The following is a 21250-nucleotide window of genomic DNA, read 5'->3' on the forward strand; positions in this document are numbered from 1 at the left end:
GTGCTGCAATTACTGAAGCCCACGCACCTAGAGCCCCATCTCCGCAACAAGAGAAGCCACAGCAATGAGGAACCCGCGCACCACAATGGAAAGTAGCCCCCACTCACCTCAACTAAAAGAAAGCCTGCGCACAGCAAAAGACCCAACACAGCCAATAAAATAAATAAATTTATTAAAAAAAAAGGAACACAGCAGTACCCCTCCCTGAAAAAAGCTGTTAATTTTATTGTAAACTTGGCCTTTCTAACGTTTTTGTGTTTGCTTGCAAGAGCTGAAGAATATCAGTAAAAATTCTATTTCTTCGGGAGAAGTGATGGAAAACTTTGGACTATCCCTTTATATGAGCTTTAAAGTTTTTTACAAATATTGTTTTCTTGATGCTGAGACATAAAACCTTAGACCATATCTTAACTGATTTCTCAGATGTCCTATAGCTGAAAACCAGATTTATGGAGGAAGAGTTCTCAAATAAATGTGCATCAGAATGGCCTAGAGTGCTTGTTAAAACGTAGATCTCTGGGCCCCTCTCCAGAATAAGCTTCCATAAGTCTTGGGTGGGGACTCATAATCTACATGTGTTGTAAATTCCAAGAATACTTCTGCTACTGGTCTGGGGCCCATACTTTGAGAACCCCTGGTGTAAACAGTGCAAATGTTGATGCAAATAGAGGATACTGACTTTCCAGTTTTGGTGTCACCTGTACTTCCTATGCATCATGAAGAACATTTTCCTTTTTCCATCTATGATTTAACACTTTACATATAGTGATCAGGAAACATTTTGCTGATAAGATGATACTTAAATAAAAATAACCGTTCATCCATGAGTCAACATGTAAGGTTTTTAACTATGAATTCAATTTCTTTCATTGATCTAGGGCTATTCAGATTTTCTATTTCATTTTGGGTCGCTTTTGGGAAGTTGTATCTTAAAAGGCATTTTCCATCTAATTTATTAAATGTATTGGTATAAAATTATTAACATTCCCTTATCTTTTCAATATCTATAGGATATGTGGTGCCATCCCCCCTTTCATTCCTAAATGTTGATTGTATCTTTTCTTTTTTTTCTTGCTACCTAGCCAAAAACTTTTTAATTTTACAGATGTTTACCCCAAACCAAATTTTAGCTCTGTTCACTTTCTCTACTGCCTGGTCTCTATTTTACTGATTTGTGCTCTTTATTATTTCTTCTTTCTACTTCCTTTGAGTTTAGATTGCTCAACACTTCCTAGTTTCTTAAGGCAGAAATTTAGATTTTTATTTTAAGCCTTTCTTCCTTTCTGTATAAGGATTTAACAAAGCTATACATTTTCACATAAGCACTGCTTTAGCTGCATCCTACAGATTTTACCAAGTCGTCTTTTCATTACTGTTTATTTGAATTATTTTTATTTTCCCTTGTGGTACCTTTCTTGATGCATGTGTTATTTAATTTCCAAATATTTGAGGATTTTCCAGCTAGCCTACAATTTCAGATTTTGTGGTCGGAGAACAGACTCTGTATGATTTCCATCATTCAAACTGTATTAAGACATTTTTGTGACCCAGCACAGGTCTTTCTCAGTGAGCGCTCCGCCCACCCTGGACAATGTGCATTCTGCAAGCCTTGGGTACAGTGTTCTGTTAACTGAGTTAGAATGCCTGATAGTCTTTTATAATAGTAACTGATTTTTTTTAATTAGAAAAATATAATATACCATGTCCGGAGTTTTCCTTGTGAGAAAGTTTTAAATTATCAGTTTTATCTTCAATTTTAAAATCAGTTTTAACCTATCAATTATTGCCAGACAGTTACTCAAATATCCAGTTAGGATTACGGATGTGTTTCTTTCTCTCACTGGTCCTGGCAATCTTGCTTTACGTATCTTGAACCCTCCTATTAGCCATCTACACATTCAGGTTATGTCCTCCTGATGACCTGACTTGTCTGTCATTGTGAAAAGTCCCTCTTCATATGTGACAAAACTCCTTGTCTTGAAGTCTATTTTCTAACTAGTAATATGTCCACTCCAGCTAACTTTCAACTAGTATTTCATAATATATCTTTTCACATTCAACCTTTATATGTCTTTGTATTCAAAGTGCATCTCTTGCTGACAGCACAGTTTGATCTTGCTTTTTATCCAGTCGGATACAAACTCATGAAAAAACAAAGAATGGGGGACATTCTAGAGGATAACTGGTGTGGACTCTCCAAAAAAATCAATGTCCACTCTTCAGCGAATGGAAACACAAGTAACAGAATGGGAGGAAATATTTTAAAAATGAGTATCTGATAAAGGACTTGTACCCAAATTAAGAACTCAAAAATGAGTAAGAAAACAAATAATCCTATTTAAAAGTGGGCAAAAGATATGGAAACCCCACCAAAGACAACATACAGATGGCAAATAAGCATATGAAAAGATGCTCAACATCGTATGTCATTAAGGAATCGTAAATTCAAAAGAGATACCACTATGCACCTAATTAGAATGGCTAAAATCCAAAACATCAGCAACAACAAATACTGAGGAGGATGTGCAGCAACAGGAACTCCCATTTGTTGCTGGTGGGAATACATCCGACATAGCCACTGTGGAACAGAGTTTGGCAATTTCTTAGAAAGCTAAACATACCAGCTGGTCTAGCAACAGATCTCTTAGGTATTTACCCAAATGAGAAGAAATCTCATCTTTATACAAAAGTCCGCACAAAAGTTTAGAACAGCATTATTCACAATTGCCAAAAACAGGAAGCAACCAGGATGTCCTTCATTTGCGGTACATCCAAACAGTGTAATATTTTTCAGTGGTGAAAAGAAAATGAGCTATCTAGCCATGAAAAGACATGAAGAGATCTTGAATGTATATTCCTAACTGAATAAAAGCCAGTTTTAAAACACTACATACCATATGATTCTAACTATATGATACTCTGGAAAAGGCAAAACTATAGAGACAGTAAAAATATCAGTGGTTGCCATGGGTTGGGAGGAGAGACAGGGAGGGAGACATAGGTGCAGCACAGAATTTTTAGGGCAGTGAAACTATCCAGTATGATACTATAATGGTGGACACAAGACATTATGTATTTGGCAAAACCCACAGAACTCCACAACACAAAGAATAAACCCTAGTATAAACTATGGACTCTAGTCACCAATAATGTATCAATACTGGATCAGTGATTGTAAGAAACGTACCACACCAAAGCAAGATGTAGGTCAGGTACGGAGCGAGAGTACAGCTGACCCTTGAACAACATGGGTTTGAACTGAGCAGGTCTACTTATAAACAGATTTTTTCCACTACATATGTACAGGACTACATGATTCTCAGTGGGTTTAATCTGGGAATTTGGAACTGTGAATATGAAAGGCCAACTATGTGATTTGAGCATCCACGGATGTTGGTATCTGCAGTGGGTTCCAGAACTATTCCCCTGTGAAGACTAAGGCACGACTGCATATGGAAACTCTGTACTTTCTCATTTTTCTAAACACTAAAACTGCTATATAAAAAAAAAAAAAAAAAACACAAAACAAAAAACCAACCAACCCCCCCCCAAAAAAATCCCTATTTAAAAAAAAAAAAAAGACAGACATGTAACTATAATAACTTACTACAAGAAGACAATAAAATAACCTCACTAAAAAAATGTCCATGTCAATAAAGACAACGCAAGGAGCAGTCTCTTTTTCTACATATGCGAGGAGACTGAGAAAGATGACTGACGGTTGAACGCAGTGCATGAACCTGGGCTGGATCCTGAGAGCAAAAACAAATCAACAAACAGAAAATGCTTACTAACACACATTTTTGAGGCAGTTTGGAAATTTTGATTATGGACTTTGTATTAAATGATATTATAGAGCTGATGCTAAACTTCTTGAGCATTTTAAGGGTATTATAGTCATGTACAAAAATGTCCTTGTTTTTAGTGTCATGATATCTGTAACTTTCAAATGGCTAAGGTAAAAAATATTTATCTATTCAGAGATATAAAGCAAATGTGGCAAAGTGTTAACTGCTGAATGTAGGTGAAAAGTATAAAAGTATTCATTCTGTTGTTCTTTCAATCCTTCTGAAGGATGGAAAGTTAAATGTTGATTCTTTGAAAAGACTAATGAAATGCACAGAAACCTCTGGTAAGAGTGATCAACAAGAAAAGAGAAAGAAAGTATCCAGTATCAGTATCAAGAATGAAATAAGAAACATCACTAACCCAGACTGTGATAAATTAATAAGGAAATATGAGTCACTTTTTGTCAATAAATTAGAAAATTAGCTGAAATGGATAAATTCCTACGAAAGTAAGCTAGCAAAGTTGGCTCAAGAAGAAACAGAACATCTAGGTAGCCCTTTAACAATGAAGGAAACTAAATCAGTAGTCAAAGACCTCTCCACATACAAAATACCAGCCCAATGGCTTGATTTGTAAGCTCTATCCAATATTCAGACAACATGCACTTCCCATCTCACAAAAACAATCCCTGTGTATCTAAGTGGAGCACTCCCTCAACTTATTTTCTGAGGCCACAGTTACACTGATTACCAAAAGACAGCAGGAGAAAGAAAAATTCCAAGCCAATCTCACTCATGAACACAGATGTAAAAATATTAAACATGATACCAACAACAGAATTAACCCCTGTATGAAACACATAATTGATAAAGACACACTACATTATCCCACAAAGGAAATGTATATTTAATATCAGAAAACCATGTATCTTTTAATGCATTTCCAGTTTAAAGGAGAAAAATCATACCATCATCTAACACACGCATATAATGGCTTGGGGAAAAGCAATATCTACTCATGACTTGAAAAAATAAACTAGGAATAGAAAGGCGCTTTTTAATCTGATAAGGGGTTTTCTTATTTTTTATTCTTTTTAAAAGTATCTGCAGCAAACACCATACACTGACACACAGGAAGCACTCCCTTTGAAATGAGGAACAAGACAGAGACACAGTCACCACTCCACTCTCTGGGAGGTGTTGGCAGCACAGTAAGATACAAACAATAAGCACAAGAAGACTGGAAGGAAAGAAAACTGCCATGATTTGCAAACCACATGGTAGCCTGTTAAGAAAATTTTAAAATATGTACAAATCATTAGAATCAATAAGAGAGAATAGCAAAATCAGTAGATACAAAATAAATGTACAAATATCAACTGCCTTGCCATATACCCTGATAAAAACTCACAAAATATAATTTTTATAGTAAACATTTGTAACAACATCAAAAAATATAAAGTATCTAGGAATACACTTAAAAAATGATACAACCATTTATGAAATTATAGAATACTATTGATAAACACTTAAAAAGAGTATAGTTTGGAAAACTCAACAATATAAAGATGTTAAATCTCCCCCCATGAATCCACTGATTTGCAAGTTGATTCAATATTTTCATGGACGATCAAAGAATCAAAAAGAACAAAGCAGGGAAACTCACCTCCCCAAATATCAAGTATCACTGAAAACCTACACAGAGGGAGACCCATGGAACAGAACGGAGAGCTCAGAAACATACCCACTCACTAAGGAAACTTGATGAGTCCAAAGCTGGCATTAAATGGTAATGGTATCCATTTGAAAAAAAAATTTTTTGAATCCCTACCTAACAGTATGTACAAAAATCAGTTCCAGGTAGATTAAAGACACAAATTAATGGACAAAAATACACTTTTGAAAGAACACGTAGTGGAACACTTCCGTAATCCTGGCATAAGGAAAGTTTTCCTAAAGAAGATGCAAAACGGCCACATCCTAATGGAACAGCGGCCTCCTCAGCCCAAACCTGAAGCATGGTGGGCCCTTCCCACTTCCCTCCCTGGCACCAGCCCAAGCGCAGTGGCGGCAGGGACTGCTCCACCGCTCCTCTCGCCCAGCGCCCGCTGCCTGCTCATGGTGCAAGCGGCAGGCAGGAACTCTGCTCCAGGGACACCAGCTCCCGGGCCACCTCACTGGTCAGGAGCTGATGGGTGAAGCCAGCAGCAGGCTGGGCCCACGGCAGGGATCGCCCACCCTGGATAGCGATCCCAGTGGCTGGTATGTCAACGGCCTTCATGTGGCCACTGCAGTCTCCCTCACTTGAGTGCCTAGCTCTGTTGAGAGCTGGAGGACGAGGTTGCTGGAGCAGCCCAGTACTTCTTCAGACCTGGCAGCTTTCTGGTGTCACACCTTTCTGCTTAGGGTGTAACAGCGCAAGGCAGGCATGAACTACAGCAGCCGGGCTCGGCCACTGGTCAGTGCCACGGTGGGCCCCTCCCCCAAGCAAAACACCGACGTTAGTGAGCAACTGTCAACCAGCAACCGTTAGTGGTCCTGCTCAGCTATTGGTCGGCGCCACAGTGGGCCCCTCCCCATTCCCCTCTTCTATATAATAGGAGGATGCATTTGGACTGAGGTAAGATGGTTTTCTGAGACGCTAGTCTGCCATCTTCTTGCTCTGCTGGCTTTCTGATTAGAATCATTATTCCTTGTTCCAACAACTTATCTCCCCATTTATTGGCCTGTCGTGTGGCGAAGAGAACGAGATTGGGCTTGGTAACACTAAGGGAAGACTGAAGCAAAAAGACCAGCCAAGAGGGGACTTTGTAAGTGGCGCAGTAGTTAAGAATCTGCCTGCCAATGCAGGGAACATAGGTTTAATACCTGCTGCAAGAAGATCCCACGTGCCACAGAGCAACTAAGCCTGTGCACCACAACTATTGAGCCTGTTCTCTAGAGCCCACGTGCCACAACTATTGAGACTGTGTGCCACAACTACTGAAGCCCCTGCACCTAGAGCCCATGCTCCACAACAAAAGAAGCCACCGCTCTGAGAAGCCTGTGCACCACAACGAAGAGTAGCCCCCACTAGCCACAACTAGAGAAAGCCTGAGTGCAGCAACGAAGACCCAAAGCAGCCAATAAATTAATTTAAAAAAAAAGACCAACCAAGAAACCAAGCCATAAACTCAGGGATATTTACAATTAACAAAAACGGTAAAGGGTTACTGTCCAGAATATAAAGAAGTCCTTCAAATAAATAAGAAAAAGACACACAACCCAAGTGAAAAACAGGAAATGGCACTGCAAGAGGGGAAGCCTACGTGGCCAACCCAGAAACCAGAAGGCACCGTCCTCACAGTTATTTGGGAGACTGGACTGCACCACCATGCAGCACTACAATACCCCCCACCCCACTCCAGTGTTGGGAGGATGTGGGTAACAGAAACACGTGGGCAGTTTAGAACTGGACAAAGATGAGACCGACCCAATGTCCGTGTGCACAGGAGGCACTGGGAGGGCCAGCAGTGGGGCTGAGGGAGGAAGCACAGCCACAGCAGTGGGGGGACAATCCTAAGCATGTAACTGAGCCAGAATGACCCCAATCTCATCAACCACAAAATACCCAACCCCCAAGCGTCTGGAGAGCCTCCAAAGGCGGGGCAGCTACAAAAAGCAAGGTACCGATCAGCTCAGCCACTCAAGGGGCCAGTCACCTGGGGGGGGAGGGTGGGGTAGGGGTGAGAGTGAGGCGGGCATGCAGGGACCCTGAAGCCTCATTTTTCTGAACCGGTGGTTCAGAAATATCATGTGGTACTTCGTTATATCATGTTTCTTTTAATTCTACTTCTTTTATAATTACAGGTTTTTTGGGGTTTTTTTTTATAAATTTTATTTTATTTATTTATTGGCTGCATAGGGTCTTTGTTATTGCACACGGGCTTTCTCTAATGGCAGCGAGTGGGGGCTACTCTTCACTGTGGTGCACAGGTTCCTCATTTTGGTGGCTTCTCTTGTTGCAGAGCACGGGCTCTAGGCACATGGGCTTCAGTAGTTGTGGCAAGTGGGCTCAACAGTTGTGGCTCGCGGGCTCTAGAGCACAGGCTCAGTAGTTGTGGTGCATGGGATTACCTGCTCCGCGGCATGTGGGATCTTCCCGGACCAGGGATCGAACCTGTGTCCTCTGCATTGGCAGGCAGATTCTTAAGCACTGTACCACCTAGGAAGTCCCTATAATTACAGTTTTGAATCTATACAATGATTAATAAAAATGATTAAAATCAAGTTGGTATCTAGGTACATACAAGGCAGAGAGGGCACTACCCTGAGGGAAGAGCTGGGTCCAGACCTCTTCTCCACTCCTTATCCTCCAGGTCCCCAACTATCCCATCTGCCTACCTGCTGACCACATGTGGAAGAGTGGACATCCCCTGAGAGCTCACTATGTGAGTGGTGGGTTGGGTACTTTAATCCTTCACTATGAAGCAGCTTCCACAATAAGAAACAGAGGTCCCGGAAGTCTTCTCATTTGTCCACGTCTTGAAGCTAACAAGTGGTGTGGCTGAAGTCAGAACTCAAGTATGGTGAGCTCCTCTCCTGGTTCATGTGCACCAGTGTGTAAGGAGCTTCCAGGTGGGCTGAGCACTCACACTTAAAGGCACTGCCTCTTGGATGATATGATGAGAACCTGTAGCACGGGGCCCAGGATGGTGAGAAGGGGTGTCATCTACCCCTCACTTTCATCTATAGTTTGTTTGTTTGTTTGGCTGCACCGGGTCTTAGTTGCAGCATGCGGGATTAGTTCCCTGACCAGGAACTGAACCTGGGCCCTTGCACTGGGAACCTGGGAGCGTGGAGTCCCAACCAGTGGACCACCAGAAAGTTCCTTCTTAAAAGAAAAAAAAAAATTATTTATTTGGCTGCTCCAGGTCTTAGTTGTGGCATGCAATCTTTGTTGCCACGTGCAGGATCTTTAGTTGCGGCATGTGGGATCTCAGTTCCCTGGCCAGGGATCAAACCCATGTCCCCTACATTGGGAGCACAGCCTTAGCCACTGGACCACCAGGGAAGTCCCTCGTCTACAGTCTTTTGATTAAGGGACTATAGGAGGCTGGCTACATTGACCTTGGAGAGAGCAGAGCTGAGACCCTGTCTGCAGACTTGCTTGGTATTAGCTCTTTGGAATACTTAACATCATTTTATCTTCTAGGAACGTGACTGATTCTCAAAGGAAGATCCCCAGACCTCATGACTTCCCTAGACAGCCATTTCATTAATGTTTTGCAAAAGAAATATCTTCTTGTTCCTGATTATTTTTCAGCTTTTATCACTGAAATATAAATGATCCCCAGAACTTCCCTGGCAGTCCAGTGGTTAAGACTGAGTTTCCACTGCAGAGGGCACAGATTCAATCCTTGGTCAGGGAATTAAGATACCACATGCACGGCCAAATAAATAAATAATCCCCAAACTTCTACCAGATAACTGGCCCATATCCCTAACAGTCTTCCTGCATTTGGGTTTATGGAAACAGATTAGCCATCAACGGTTCCATAGAAGCTACAGGAGAATAGGATCTGCGGGCCAACCACCAAAACTTATAGATTTTCTTGAAAAAGTGAAATTCAGTTCACAGGAAACTTTCATGGCACGCTCACCTTGTTGAACACCCAAATCTCGCCGTTCACAGTGGGCCTGGGCACCCCATGGCCGTTGTAGTGGAAGAGAACCCGCTCCTCCTTGGCATTACGGCGTAAAGACGTGCAAAGCTTCTTCACTTCATCCACAGTTGGATCGAGGCTCTGCTTGTACCGCGCCTGTTGCAGAAGAAAAAAATCAAGAAACTTATCATGGATTCATGGGAATACTAGAATTAAAACTCCATCCTTTACTCTGAGTTTGCATTTAATGGGCCCTGCACAAGTGACCTCAAGTTTCTCCATCAATAAACTGGGAAGATGACTACTTCACAGGGTGGTTGTGAACATTCACTTACTCAACAAATATTTATTGAGAACTACTGTGAAGATCCCATGAGATTAATAAGTAATGCCTGCCACACAGCAACACTAGTAAAAGATAGCATCACTGTGATATCAAAAGTATTTCTTAGAAGCATTGAATCTGTTTGGAAAAACTGTCTGGAACATGGAAGAGACAATTTGCTTAAACACAAAAAGCTGCCATGTATACAGCAGCAAGGGAGAACAGTTTCAAATAGACAACAAAAATAAGGAAGCAACTGCCCGTCTCATGCTTAGTCATATTCGCCCTGCTTAACTCTCACTTCTCCTGCCTGGACCCTTGTTGATGAACATAAAGGATTCACTGAATTAGCAGGACCCAAAGTAAACACACAGAAATCAACAGCCTTTGTATATATAAAAATAAGAGGCGGTCAGAGGACATAACTGTAAGGAACCCTCACTTCTAAAGCAACAAAGAAGATTAAATTTAATAAGAAATGTACAAAACCCCGACAAGGAAATTTTGTAAAACCCTCCTGTAAAACAGAAGGAGGCTTGAACAAATGGGAGATGCTCCCTGTCTGGACAGGATGCACCCACATTCTTAAGACATCAGTTCTCCCCAGGTTAAGACTCCACATGTCCCCAATAAATATAACAGCAAGCTATTTCGCAGAGCCTGACAAGCTGCTACTGAAGTTTGCACGGAAAATAAACACACCAGATCAGCCAGGAAAACACTGAAAGAAGAGCTATGAGGGGTCCTGCCCCCGACATTCCAACCAGAGCCCTCTGGGCCTCTCTAAGTAAACGGTGAGGGCTGGGGCCCAGAGACACCATCGGGCCAGGGAGCTACTACAGTGTCCAGAATTAGGTCCAAACTCGTTTCCTGGCTTTTTGGATAACAGTGTTCACACAGTCATAATGTTATGAACACTGATTTTATTTCATTAGAAACTGTGCTAACTTCAAGATAACCTGAGTGTGGAGACAAGGCTGGGTGATAAGGACACTGGGGCTGCGTAAGGGGTACACGTGGTCATCACAAGAGTCTTTCCACTTTATATTCGTTTCCCTTTGGTTTCAAAGAACTTTTACTGGTAAACTCCCAATAAAAGAGAACTGAGTGTGCAAATCTTTAACTATATAGATGGTGGCGTGGATGTGATGTGTATAAAAGCACTAAAGCCACACCAGGAAGTCAATAAAAATACCCCAACCTGATAAATCAATAAAAAGCAGCATACACAGTGTTAAAAAATATGGGCATATCTACCCAAAAAACACAGCTAAAATGGTTTACCTCTAGGCTTTCAAAAAATAATGTGTTTGTTACTTTGATAAACTTCTAAAACTTTATTTGAAAAGCTAAATTAAAACAACAAAAACAAAAACAGTGCCATGATACCACTTGAAGAAAACAGTGGTGAGAATAAGGAACGTGAACGGCGAGGAAACTGTGTTTGAAGCATCACAGCTCTCGCTGTGGGCCTGGTGCCTGGTGCAGGGCTCAGCACACAGTGACGGTTGCCACTCAGGAAGCATCCACTGATGTTGTTTCAAAAGAAAAGCAGGGAGGTGGAGGGAGCAGAAATAGAAAGCAGACAAGGAGGCCTGAGGATGACCTGTAGCCTATATTTAAGACAGATGTCCTGACCTTTCAGAGGAAAATGAAGAGCTACACGAGAGGAAACTACAGGAAAATGTGGCTCACCTCACACTGCATTAGTTTCTCCCTGTTTGAGATGACATTTGGTTTCATTTAATTAAATGCATGCTAATAATGCAATTTCTGACAGTATAAAATCCTGGTGATATACTGCATCTTGTGCTCTGAGAGTATTGGTGGGGGCACAAACACAGAAGCTTCAATGATGAAACTCAAAGTTCTTCTACATTCCCCCAATTTTTGGAACTGTAAGCAAACCAATACAAGGATAGCAACCCTATTCCATTGCAGGACAATTTTAGAACCCTGCCCTGAAGTGACAGTTAGGGTCCAGCAAAGTGGTCTTCTCTCCCTGTGTTTCTTCCATAATGTCCAGATTGCTATTTGTAAAATAAAAGTGTCGCAGAGGAGAATAGAGAAAGCAAACATACAATGTGATGTTTTCAAATTCATTCTCATTGAGGCAATGTGCACTAATCTGGCACTGACAGAGAGGCTGGAAATCACCCACTCTACCAGAGCAGGGCTGGCCTCAGAAGAGATGGGGCCTGTGTGGAAGGAGGGGCTTGAGGACACGGGGCACTCAGGGGCACGGAGCTTGTGACCGGCCCAGGGAGGCAGCCGTGTCACCTGTTCACTCCAGCCAAGTGGGCATCTTAACCTGTGTTGGCTCATCTAAACCACATGTTCTAGGAGCACCAGTTCAATGCCTAGCTCTTGTGCAGAATTCCTCCCTGGTCCCCTTTGGCAGGAATAATCTTTTCTGTCTCTGAACTAACGTATACTCTTTGTCATATGTTCCTGTGAAACTGTCTGAGCTCCATGGAGACTGTAAACCCCATGAGGGCGGATATAGCTTACAGTTTTGTGTGTGCCTTTCAGTACCAGGCTCTGTTTTTATATTCTTCCCACGGCCTCACGACATGCTCAGTTATTAGCGAATAGTTGCTGAGTGACTATCAAACTTTTATTGAAACTGATTACAATAATCTGTAATAAAACAAACCAAAATGATGAATTCTATCTGTCACTGAAGTAACAAGTGAATTTCAGCACAAAATTCGAAAGTGTGTATGTAAAACCTGTTGTGTCTAGGAGGTGGGTACTTAGATGTTCAATAATTCTTCTACTTTGCTATTTGGAATTCTGTATATTAAACATTAAGAAAAGGATATAGGAGGGAATTTTCTGGTGGTCCAGTGGTTAGGACTTCAAGCTTCCATTGCCAGGGGTCAGGTTTGATCTCTGGTTGCGGAACTAAGATCCCATAAGCCATGTAGTGTGACCACACACACACACACACACGCACACGCGCGCACACACACACACAAAGGATATAGGAAAACATTCCTGACTCATCACTGATAAACTGTTTATTTGTGCTCTGGGTGAGACAGAAACAGGGCACTGAGTCTTAATGCTCTACACACCTACATTTTGGCTAATACCATAAAACTAGATGAGTGCAGTTAATAAATGAAAATCTAGTTCTGGGGGCAAAGAAGGAAACCTTTTACTAACATATCATGACTTTGGTATCATGACTTTCCAGAACCACATCCACATCAGCACAATGACAGAAATCCGAGACTCCCCAGCCCAACAACAACATCTGCCGGAGTAGGACCCAGATAAACTACTGCTTCAGCCCAAGTCCCTCAGCCACTGTGACATGACCTGCATAAACCCAGAATTCAGATTCTTCTGTGAATCAGAGATGCTATAACGGCCAAACTAGGCAGCAAATCACATCCCATCTTGGTAAACATGTTGACCTGGGCCTTTATGTAAATTAAAATAAATACCTATGAATTTTTGATACATGTGCTTTTTAAAAGACATCCGAGGTTCTTCCCTAGTGGTGCAGTGGTTAAGAATCTGCCTGCCAATGCAGGAGACACGGGTTCGATCCCTGAGTTGGGAAGATCCCACATGTCACGGAGCCACTAAGCCAGTGCACTACAACTACTGAGCCCAAGTGCCACAACTACTGGAGCCTAGAGCCTGTGCTCCACAACAAGAGAAGCCACTGCAATGAGAAGCCCGCGCACTGCAACAAAGACCGAACACAGCCAAATAAATAAGTAAATAAATAAAAGACATCCTGGCTGGGTAGGCAGAAATAACTGGAAGAATTCAGAAGACCATTTTATCACCAGGAGTTGCACCGACAAGCCCCAAGGGCTGAAGGGAAGGGAGCAGCCTTCTGTGAGTGTGAGCATTACCAAGTCTCACTGGGCCATGCTGGAGTGGAGGGAGATGCTAGGAAATATCGGACGTGTATTTTTCCTACTTCTAGGAAGGCTTCCAGGTGGCTCATACATGGAGCAGCAAAACAGCAAAGAGGGAAAGGCTGAATCGAAAAATAATTTTAATGCGTGCTAAAAGGAGTTCTGAATTCGCTACTTATTTTCCCTGTGAGCACAAAAGAACTGAAAGCATTTTTATTTACTACCAAGAGCAGTAACAGGGAATCATACTGGACAGGAACCCAGTTCAAATGAGGTTAGTGGCTTTCGAGGTGTCTCCCCTCCAAGGGAGCCCTGAGGGGTCAGCTTTGAGCTGGTGGGGCTGGCTCAAGGGTTAGGACAACAGTGCGTTAGAGAGAAACTAATCCTCTCCCAAACCAAAGCATTTCCACAATGGTGTGAGAAAACCGACTTAAATCAAACCGATCCATTAGAAGAAATGAAGGAAGGGGCCTCCTTCCCATGCAGAGGGTACCGGGGCCCAGGAGAGCCGTGCAGGGATACACCCTTCCTTTCCCAGCACAGTGATGAACGGGAGCAGTGAGGGTGGTAGGAAAGTTTCTAGAGAGTGCAGGATCTGTGCCCGCAGAGGTAGAGCAAGAGGCAATGGTGAGGGGAACCACCCCTCTGCACCAGCCTCTCCTGCCATGTGGTTACAAAGGCACTGACTGATCTTCAATAACTTTCAAATCATGGCCAGTTTTATCAAACAACATGAAGAAAACAGCATAAATCTTTAGTGCACATGTGTTTATTTCCCTGCCTATGAAGACTTAAGTAAGTGTAACAGTGATCACCGTTGGTATGCAGCACGGCCCACCCCGCGTGCCCCCTTCATCACCGCTCACAATACCACTCACAACACCTACCGAATAGGAGCAGCCACGGCAAGCAGAGCCCAACGACCCTGCAGCTGCCTTCATGAGCTGGTCCTACCAGAGCCTCCCGCAGCTTCCCGTGCAGGGTGGAGAGCGGACTGCTTCAGGCCCACAGCCCAGCCCAGCCTAGCCAAGGCCAAGAGGCACCAGAGGCAGGAACCCTCCAGCCCCTCCTCTGGGAGGCCTGCACCCACCACGCTGCCTGGAGCTGGCAGAGGCCCCCTCCTTTCACACAAAAGCCACATCACCATAATGAGCAAAGGACCCATTTTCAGAGTCAGAGGACCTCTCAAGCCACAAGCTGCAGGGACATGGGAGAAAAGACCATGTGGAACTGCCAGAGAGCAAGGCAGAGAGGAGGGAGATGACCAAAGGCCCCAAGATGAACCCCAGGGATCAGGGAGCCCCTCATTTCATGACCTGCCCCCCCCTCCCCGAAATGGAGTTCTTGCTTCTCAGGCTAAGGAAACCCGGCATACAGTTGTGAAGAAGTCGCTCAAAGACAAGGTATCTCAAAATATGAACAAGCTGCACCACACGGCATCTCCCAGGCTGCCAGCGCTCACTGGGGGCCCAGGCACCACCAGGAGCTTCTCCAGAGGAGGTGACAGTGCTTCCTGCTCCATTCAGGCCCCACGTTTCACTGCTGCCCCCCAGCTTCCCTCAGGCCCGCCTCCTCTGCTCAGCTATCCAGCTAGGATTTGTGAAGTCCCAGCTCCACTGAAAGACCATCCGCTGTCCCCCCAGGTTAGTCCTAAACAGGAGTGTTGTTCTCCCAAACCACACACAAGGTCACAGGGTTGACATTACTCGGAGACATCAATCAAGTTAGGGATTCGTTATTTCTGACCTTGGCTCCATCAAGGTCTTCCCCTGTGGGGCGCAAAAGAAATGATTTAGCCTCATTTTCTTACCTATTACACAGAAAGGACACATTAATGGACCAGCATGAAAGGCACTACAGATATTAATAATATGTCTCCTGGGGTTTTATGGGAATTAATTAATATCTTTAAGGGCTTTGAAATGAGAAGCACTAAATTAAATGTCATCACACCATGTTAAGGTTTTGTTTCAAAACTAAAATTCCCCGGGATAATGGCTCCACAGCTGGAAGGACTGCCGTGGCACAGGAAGCATCCCACCATTTGGGAGATTTGTGACAACTGTAGCTGGGAGTATTAAACGACAATGCAAGTCTCTAAAATACTGCCTGTCGTGCTAGGCATTGCTACTCTAAGTCCAAATCTCAAGATGTAATAAAATACAAGCGTGGAAACTTTGGGGGATGTAAGAGAGCAAGAGAACAGAAGAATGAACAACAGGAGGAAGGAGCAAAGGAAGACTGGCCCTGGGCTTAGTGAAGGGGAATGGGGCTCCAGGTTTCCTTAGTGAAGGGGAATGGGGCTCCGGGTTTCATTTCCTTCCAGGACGGTCTCCTGCTAACTCTATATGCTAATAAGGCCTAAGCAGTGTTGCTGCAGACTCTGCTTTCCCTGTGGATGTGGCCTCTCCTCATGCAGATTCCAGAGGACAGACAGTGTGGGGGCAGCAGGGGCTCTGCTCCATGCAGCCCAGTTGGCAGCAGGGGCCCTTCTCGGTCTGGTGAAGCCACACAGAATGCTGCTGTTGTGCTGCAGGAGAGTAATGGCAGTGCCCTCGGGAGGACCTTGGGGCTCTGCTTGGTGGGTCTTCTCATGACAGAATCCCATAACGACAAAACCTGTGCTGCAGCAGGGCACTGCCTGTGCTTCTTTGGGGTGCTTCTTTGGGGTTTCTAATAAAGATTACTGCAAGCTACTTGACTAGGAATGTGAGTATGAATAATGTTATTTCCATCCTTCCATGGCAATGAGCAGCACCTCGAGTTCAGATCCAAGACACAGAAATGCCTGAGAGATTTTCTCAGAACTGTCCAGGAGGAATGAACATAATGTTAGAAATTGGGCCAGTTCTGCCTCTGGTCTGGGGTCTTGCAAACATTTTACCCTATCCTTTACCTTCCCAAGTAGGAAGCAAGGGCTTCCAGGGAACTGCTGGGCAGGAGGAAGGTCAGGTCTGCTCAAAGAATACCTGTCTTAGGTGGTGGTCCTATGTAAGAAAGCTCCAGACCCCTGGTAGTTCAGGAGCTTTACACCACCATTCCTCACAAAGCACTTATTGTTGCTAAAGTCCTTTGCAGCCCCACTATCACTACCTAGACCAAGCCGCTGCCGTTACCACCACCATCATCGTCATCATCACCACGCCCCTCTACACCCTTCTCCCCTCCTCTCCTCTCCCCTCTGTCCACCCCTCTCCCCCTTTTTCTCCTCCTTCTTCTCTGCCCCTCTCTCCTCCTCCCTCAGACTGTACTGACTGCTGTCTCTCATCTATTTCCTGGTCCATCCTCCTCCAACAATCCTCAGATGTGGCTGTGACTCAGCTTCTCTTCTCTTCTCACACTACATGCTCCTCCTGGGCGGCACCTCTGAACAAATCCACAGCCGAATTTCTTGTCATGCTCCACGCATGCCCACCCTCTGGGCTCCCTACTGGCATCAACCTGTACCAAGTCACCCAAACCACACCCCTCAGGTCTGTTCTTTGCACTGCTCTCTGTCTCACCTCCCCTTCATCCAGGACTTGTTCAGTGGACCTAACATGTGGCTGTACCACCTCTGCCTTCATGAGGGGTCAAACACCCGCCAACTATCCTCAGGCCTCCAGACCATCCTCTCCAAGTCTTTCCATTCGGTCACAGCCTTCCCTCTCAAACACACAGCAATCAGGCCACTTGCCCCCTAAAAACGAGTCCTCAATGGAGGTGTCTGCTGCCCCCAAGACAGCACCACCATGCCTGAGCATGGCATGGCCACCTGGCCACTCCACCCCCACAACCCTCCACTCAGCCACTGTGTCCTTTCCAGTGTTCCTGAGTAAGCTGTGCCCTGTCACGCAGACCTCAGAGCTACTCTGTTGTTAGGAACTACACAGGGCGAGGTGTTGTGCACCACAAACATGCTGTCTGGTCCGTCTGAATGTTTTACTTTCTCTTTAAATGTTTTCACTATTTCATATAGTAAGATGCTATCTTGTATAATTTTTTCCCTGGTGTTATCATTGTAAGACTGTGCCCACCACCCATCTCTTAATTAAAAAATAAAAAACAACTACTGCTTATCTTATAAGTTGAAATGGAACACTTGAGTCCTTGAAATATAAACAGGAGGCAGGTGCCTCCTGTAAACAGGTGTTCACAGAATCCAGTTGGCCCTAAAGGAACTTATAGATGTGCTGGCTCTGAGCATCACACCTATGGAAACAGTTGCAGTTTTCATCTAAAATGTAACCAGATCCTTCCCAAACTGGTCACTGAAAGATGGATCTTGAACAAATCAAAACCATCTCAAGAAGGCAGCACAGAGCCCTTCGGCAGAGCAGAAGCAGGGCCTGCACCTGCCCCGACCGCCTGGCCTGCAGGCCTCGCCTTGACTTTCATGCTCTGCTTTTGCTCCTGTGCAGCCCAAGTCTGGTCACTCAGCACAGGTAGAATGGAGTTTACTTGTTCTAAGAACAAGAAATAGGAAGGGTGACCTTTAGAAGAAGTCTAGAAACACAGAAGTCTCCGATCACTTTCCAGTTGGTTGCAACCTTTTCATATTATTCTAGAATTTTAGGTAATGTACAGAGACAGAACGCATAAGCCATCATACTGACCCCTTAGGAGGGCCCTGGCTCTAAGAGTGGCCGACAGACAAGGGCCATTCCACCTGCCCGGGTTATCACTACAGCAAGGGGCTCACAACATGCAGTCTGCAGAGAGATCTGATCTGATGTAGATTCATGTCTGCTTCAACAATCCTGCCCCCCCCACACCCCTTCTACCATTAAGTAGTAATCTATTTTCCATCTTCTAAGAATCCCTCCTCTTGACTCACAGTCTTCAAGGCTCCAGCACAGACTGTTCTAGCGATCTGCTCCGCCCACTTCACAGTGTTAGCTGAGCAGCAGACACAGACATTTTCAGGTATCCCACTGTCCACACCCCGCCAAGATGTGCCAAGGGCAGTGGTGTCTCAAAGGAAGCTTTGCCTAGGTTCAGACAAGTGACTGAACTGCCTCACTGTGGCCCACCCTAAAAGCAAGTTCCAGTCCATTTCCAGGGCTGACAGTAATGCCGCCGGCTGACAACACTGCATTGTGCCTCCAGGGAGAGATAGGCTACAGGCAAACCAAGTTTCAATAAGGCCTCTGGGGGAAGTTCTAGAACCCTCCTGGCCACCTCCCCTCCACTCCCTCCATATCCATGACAGCTCTGTGGTGCTTTCCTTCCCCTTGGGTGCAATCTCCACTGTGCCTCCGCCCCTGCCCCTCAATGCTGGAGGTCAGCTGCACAGCAGTCAAGTGTGCCCACTGGTGAGTCCCTCCCCTGCACAAGAGCTGGCATGCCCGAGATGGAGGGCTTGGGTTCTGCCCCACATCAGTGATTTACCAGCTACTCGACCTGGGAAAGCTTACGAACCAAACCCAACCTCAATTTCCTCCTCCGTAAAACAACTAAAATACTACTGCCCCTGTCGGCTTTGCGGGCTGTGGGGACCACATGAGAAAGCACATGTCATTAAACTGAGGGGAGGACGAGGATGGTGATCGGCACCCACACTGCACTTCTGATGTGCCAGCCACCTGACCTTCAAAACCACGATGCAAAGTAGGCATTGTCATCATCCCTGTCTTAAAGATAGGGAGTTGAGGCACAGAGAAGTGCAGTAACTACCACAAGGTCACAAAGCTGGTGCATGGCAGGGCCCATTTCAAAGTCAGGCAGCCTGAGGACATCCATGGAGACCTGGAGACTAATGGTGAGCTTTCTTGTGTTGTTGCAAACTGGGGACAAGCAGGGAGTAGAAAGACAGAGGGGCCATCTCTGACCATCCTCACGTAATGGCGTCCTATCTTGTTTCAATATGGCCTCGGGGCTCTTACACCCCAATAACAGGAAGCCCTTCCTCTCAAGAGGGGCTGATACCCCAAGCACCTGCCTTACTGAGCAGCAAAGCTGAGAACTGCTTGGGAGACTCAGAACAGCCTAAGTCACTCACTGCTACTGATTTTTCCAAACAATTTCCAAACAATTCCACATCAACACTGAAAAAACCCACTCCCTACTTACATTAATGCTGGACTACCTCCAAGCAAGATCAATAATTGCTAGTGACCTGGAACATTCAATATTTACTAACCTGCCTGGTGGGCAGAGAAGGAGAACACTCAGAATGTAATAAGCTGTATGCAGCAGACGGTGGGGGGTGGGAGAGGGGAGACTGGACCCCAGTCACTAGGACCAGAGCATTCACTGGAAACAGGAATACAGGCATTCCAGACCTGCAGTCGTGCTCTGAGCCAGTGCCACAGCTGCGGAGAACTTCTCGAAACAGCTCATATATGTCATCTTTAACAATAACAAAATGAACAAGGGAGTAAATAAATACCTAGCAGTGTGAGGAGGAAATAGGTATTTTTAAATGGTTGCCGAACCAGGATAGCACAGCAGTCTGCTGGGCTGTGCTCACCACCACCAATCAAGCTGAAATTTATTCAAAGAAACAGCCACCAAATCGACTCATGAGAAGGTGTCCCTGGCTTATACCTCCTATCACCAGAGTCCACTGAGTCAAAAACAGAGCTGACCTGGGGTCTAGGAGCCAACAGGAGGGTAGAACTGTCAGAGTCTATCTCCAACTGGTCTATGGCTATAAACTCAAATCTTCAACTGCCATGGAAGCATTCTTGCTAACCTCATTTATTTACTTTTCAAAGAAATTTCTTATTTCTGATTAGATTTCTTTTAATGTTCAAGATGATCCTCTCTGTATGGCTAGTCTGATTTCTGCATGGCACCTCAGAAATCTGGGAGTGACAGGATGAGACGAGCTGCTGGCTCTGAGGCAGCTCCAGAGGACCCCAGTAACCTCTGAGCAGGGCCCCAGCCTCCACACTCAATGTGGAAGGAGTCCACCTTCTGGGGTTTATGCTCGTCTGCTCCACGGGATGTTTTCTAGAATACTAGTTTGGAAACTTTCATTGCCCTGTGGCAAAATGTCCTGGCTTCTTTCCACTTAACCAACAGTACAACCTGAATTCCACCTTGTGTGGAAGGAGAGCAGCTGTGCCTGTAGTGCCCAGGTCACAGCACAATAGGAACTCTCAGGGCCGGCAAAGCCCTGCTGGCAGGCACTCGCGGGTAACAAATGGTGAACACTAGCACTGAAGGGCCATCATACAAGGTCAAAGTAACTCCTGGTGTTTTCAACACACATATTCCCAATAAGAACAGTTTTACATGAAATCTGTAAAATCATCGCCTCTCTTTTCTTTATATATTATTCAATAACAACTCTTCCTTCCTTCCTCCCTTAATTTGCAAAAGAGGCAGGAGAGAACTAGAAGAGCTGGTTTAGTATTTGAAGTCCAAAAACAGAAGCCATAGCTTCTAGATGGGGTCTGAATCCACTTCTGAAATAAAGGGCTCGTGTGGTCTCTGCAGATGTGCTTAGAATCTCCCCTCAGTGGATGTGAAAAATGCTATTCTCATCAGGGAGCAATTCTGTTCCTCAAGGCACATTTGGTCTGGAGATAGGCTTGGTTGGCACAATGGGGAGTGGGGGGGGAATTCTACTGGCATCTGATGGATAAATGCCAGGGAAGCTACTAAACATCCTCCAACTATCCT

General features: G+C 44.7%; 1 protein-coding gene across 13 annotated transcripts in view; it reads right to left on the minus strand.

Moving 5' to 3' along the window:
• Window positions 1-21250, minus strand: part of RPTOR (regulatory associated protein of MTOR complex 1) — a 349362-nt gene that overhangs the window by 184611 nt on the left and 143501 nt on the right. For all 13 annotated transcript variants that reach the window (XM_057714268.1, XM_057714266.1, XM_057714263.1 and 10 more), the window contains one exon: window positions 9431-9589. In XM_057714268.1, coding sequence (XP_057570251.1) covers window positions 9431-9589 — 159 coding nt within the window. The remainder of the gene's footprint in view (window positions 1-9430; window positions 9590-21250) is intronic.

Source organism: Hippopotamus amphibius, chromosome 17 (genome assembly GCF_030028045.1).
Source record: "Hippopotamus amphibius kiboko isolate mHipAmp2 chromosome 17, mHipAmp2.hap2, whole genome shotgun sequence".
NCBI classification, from domain to species: Eukaryota; Metazoa; Chordata; class Mammalia; order Artiodactyla; family Hippopotamidae; genus Hippopotamus; species Hippopotamus amphibius.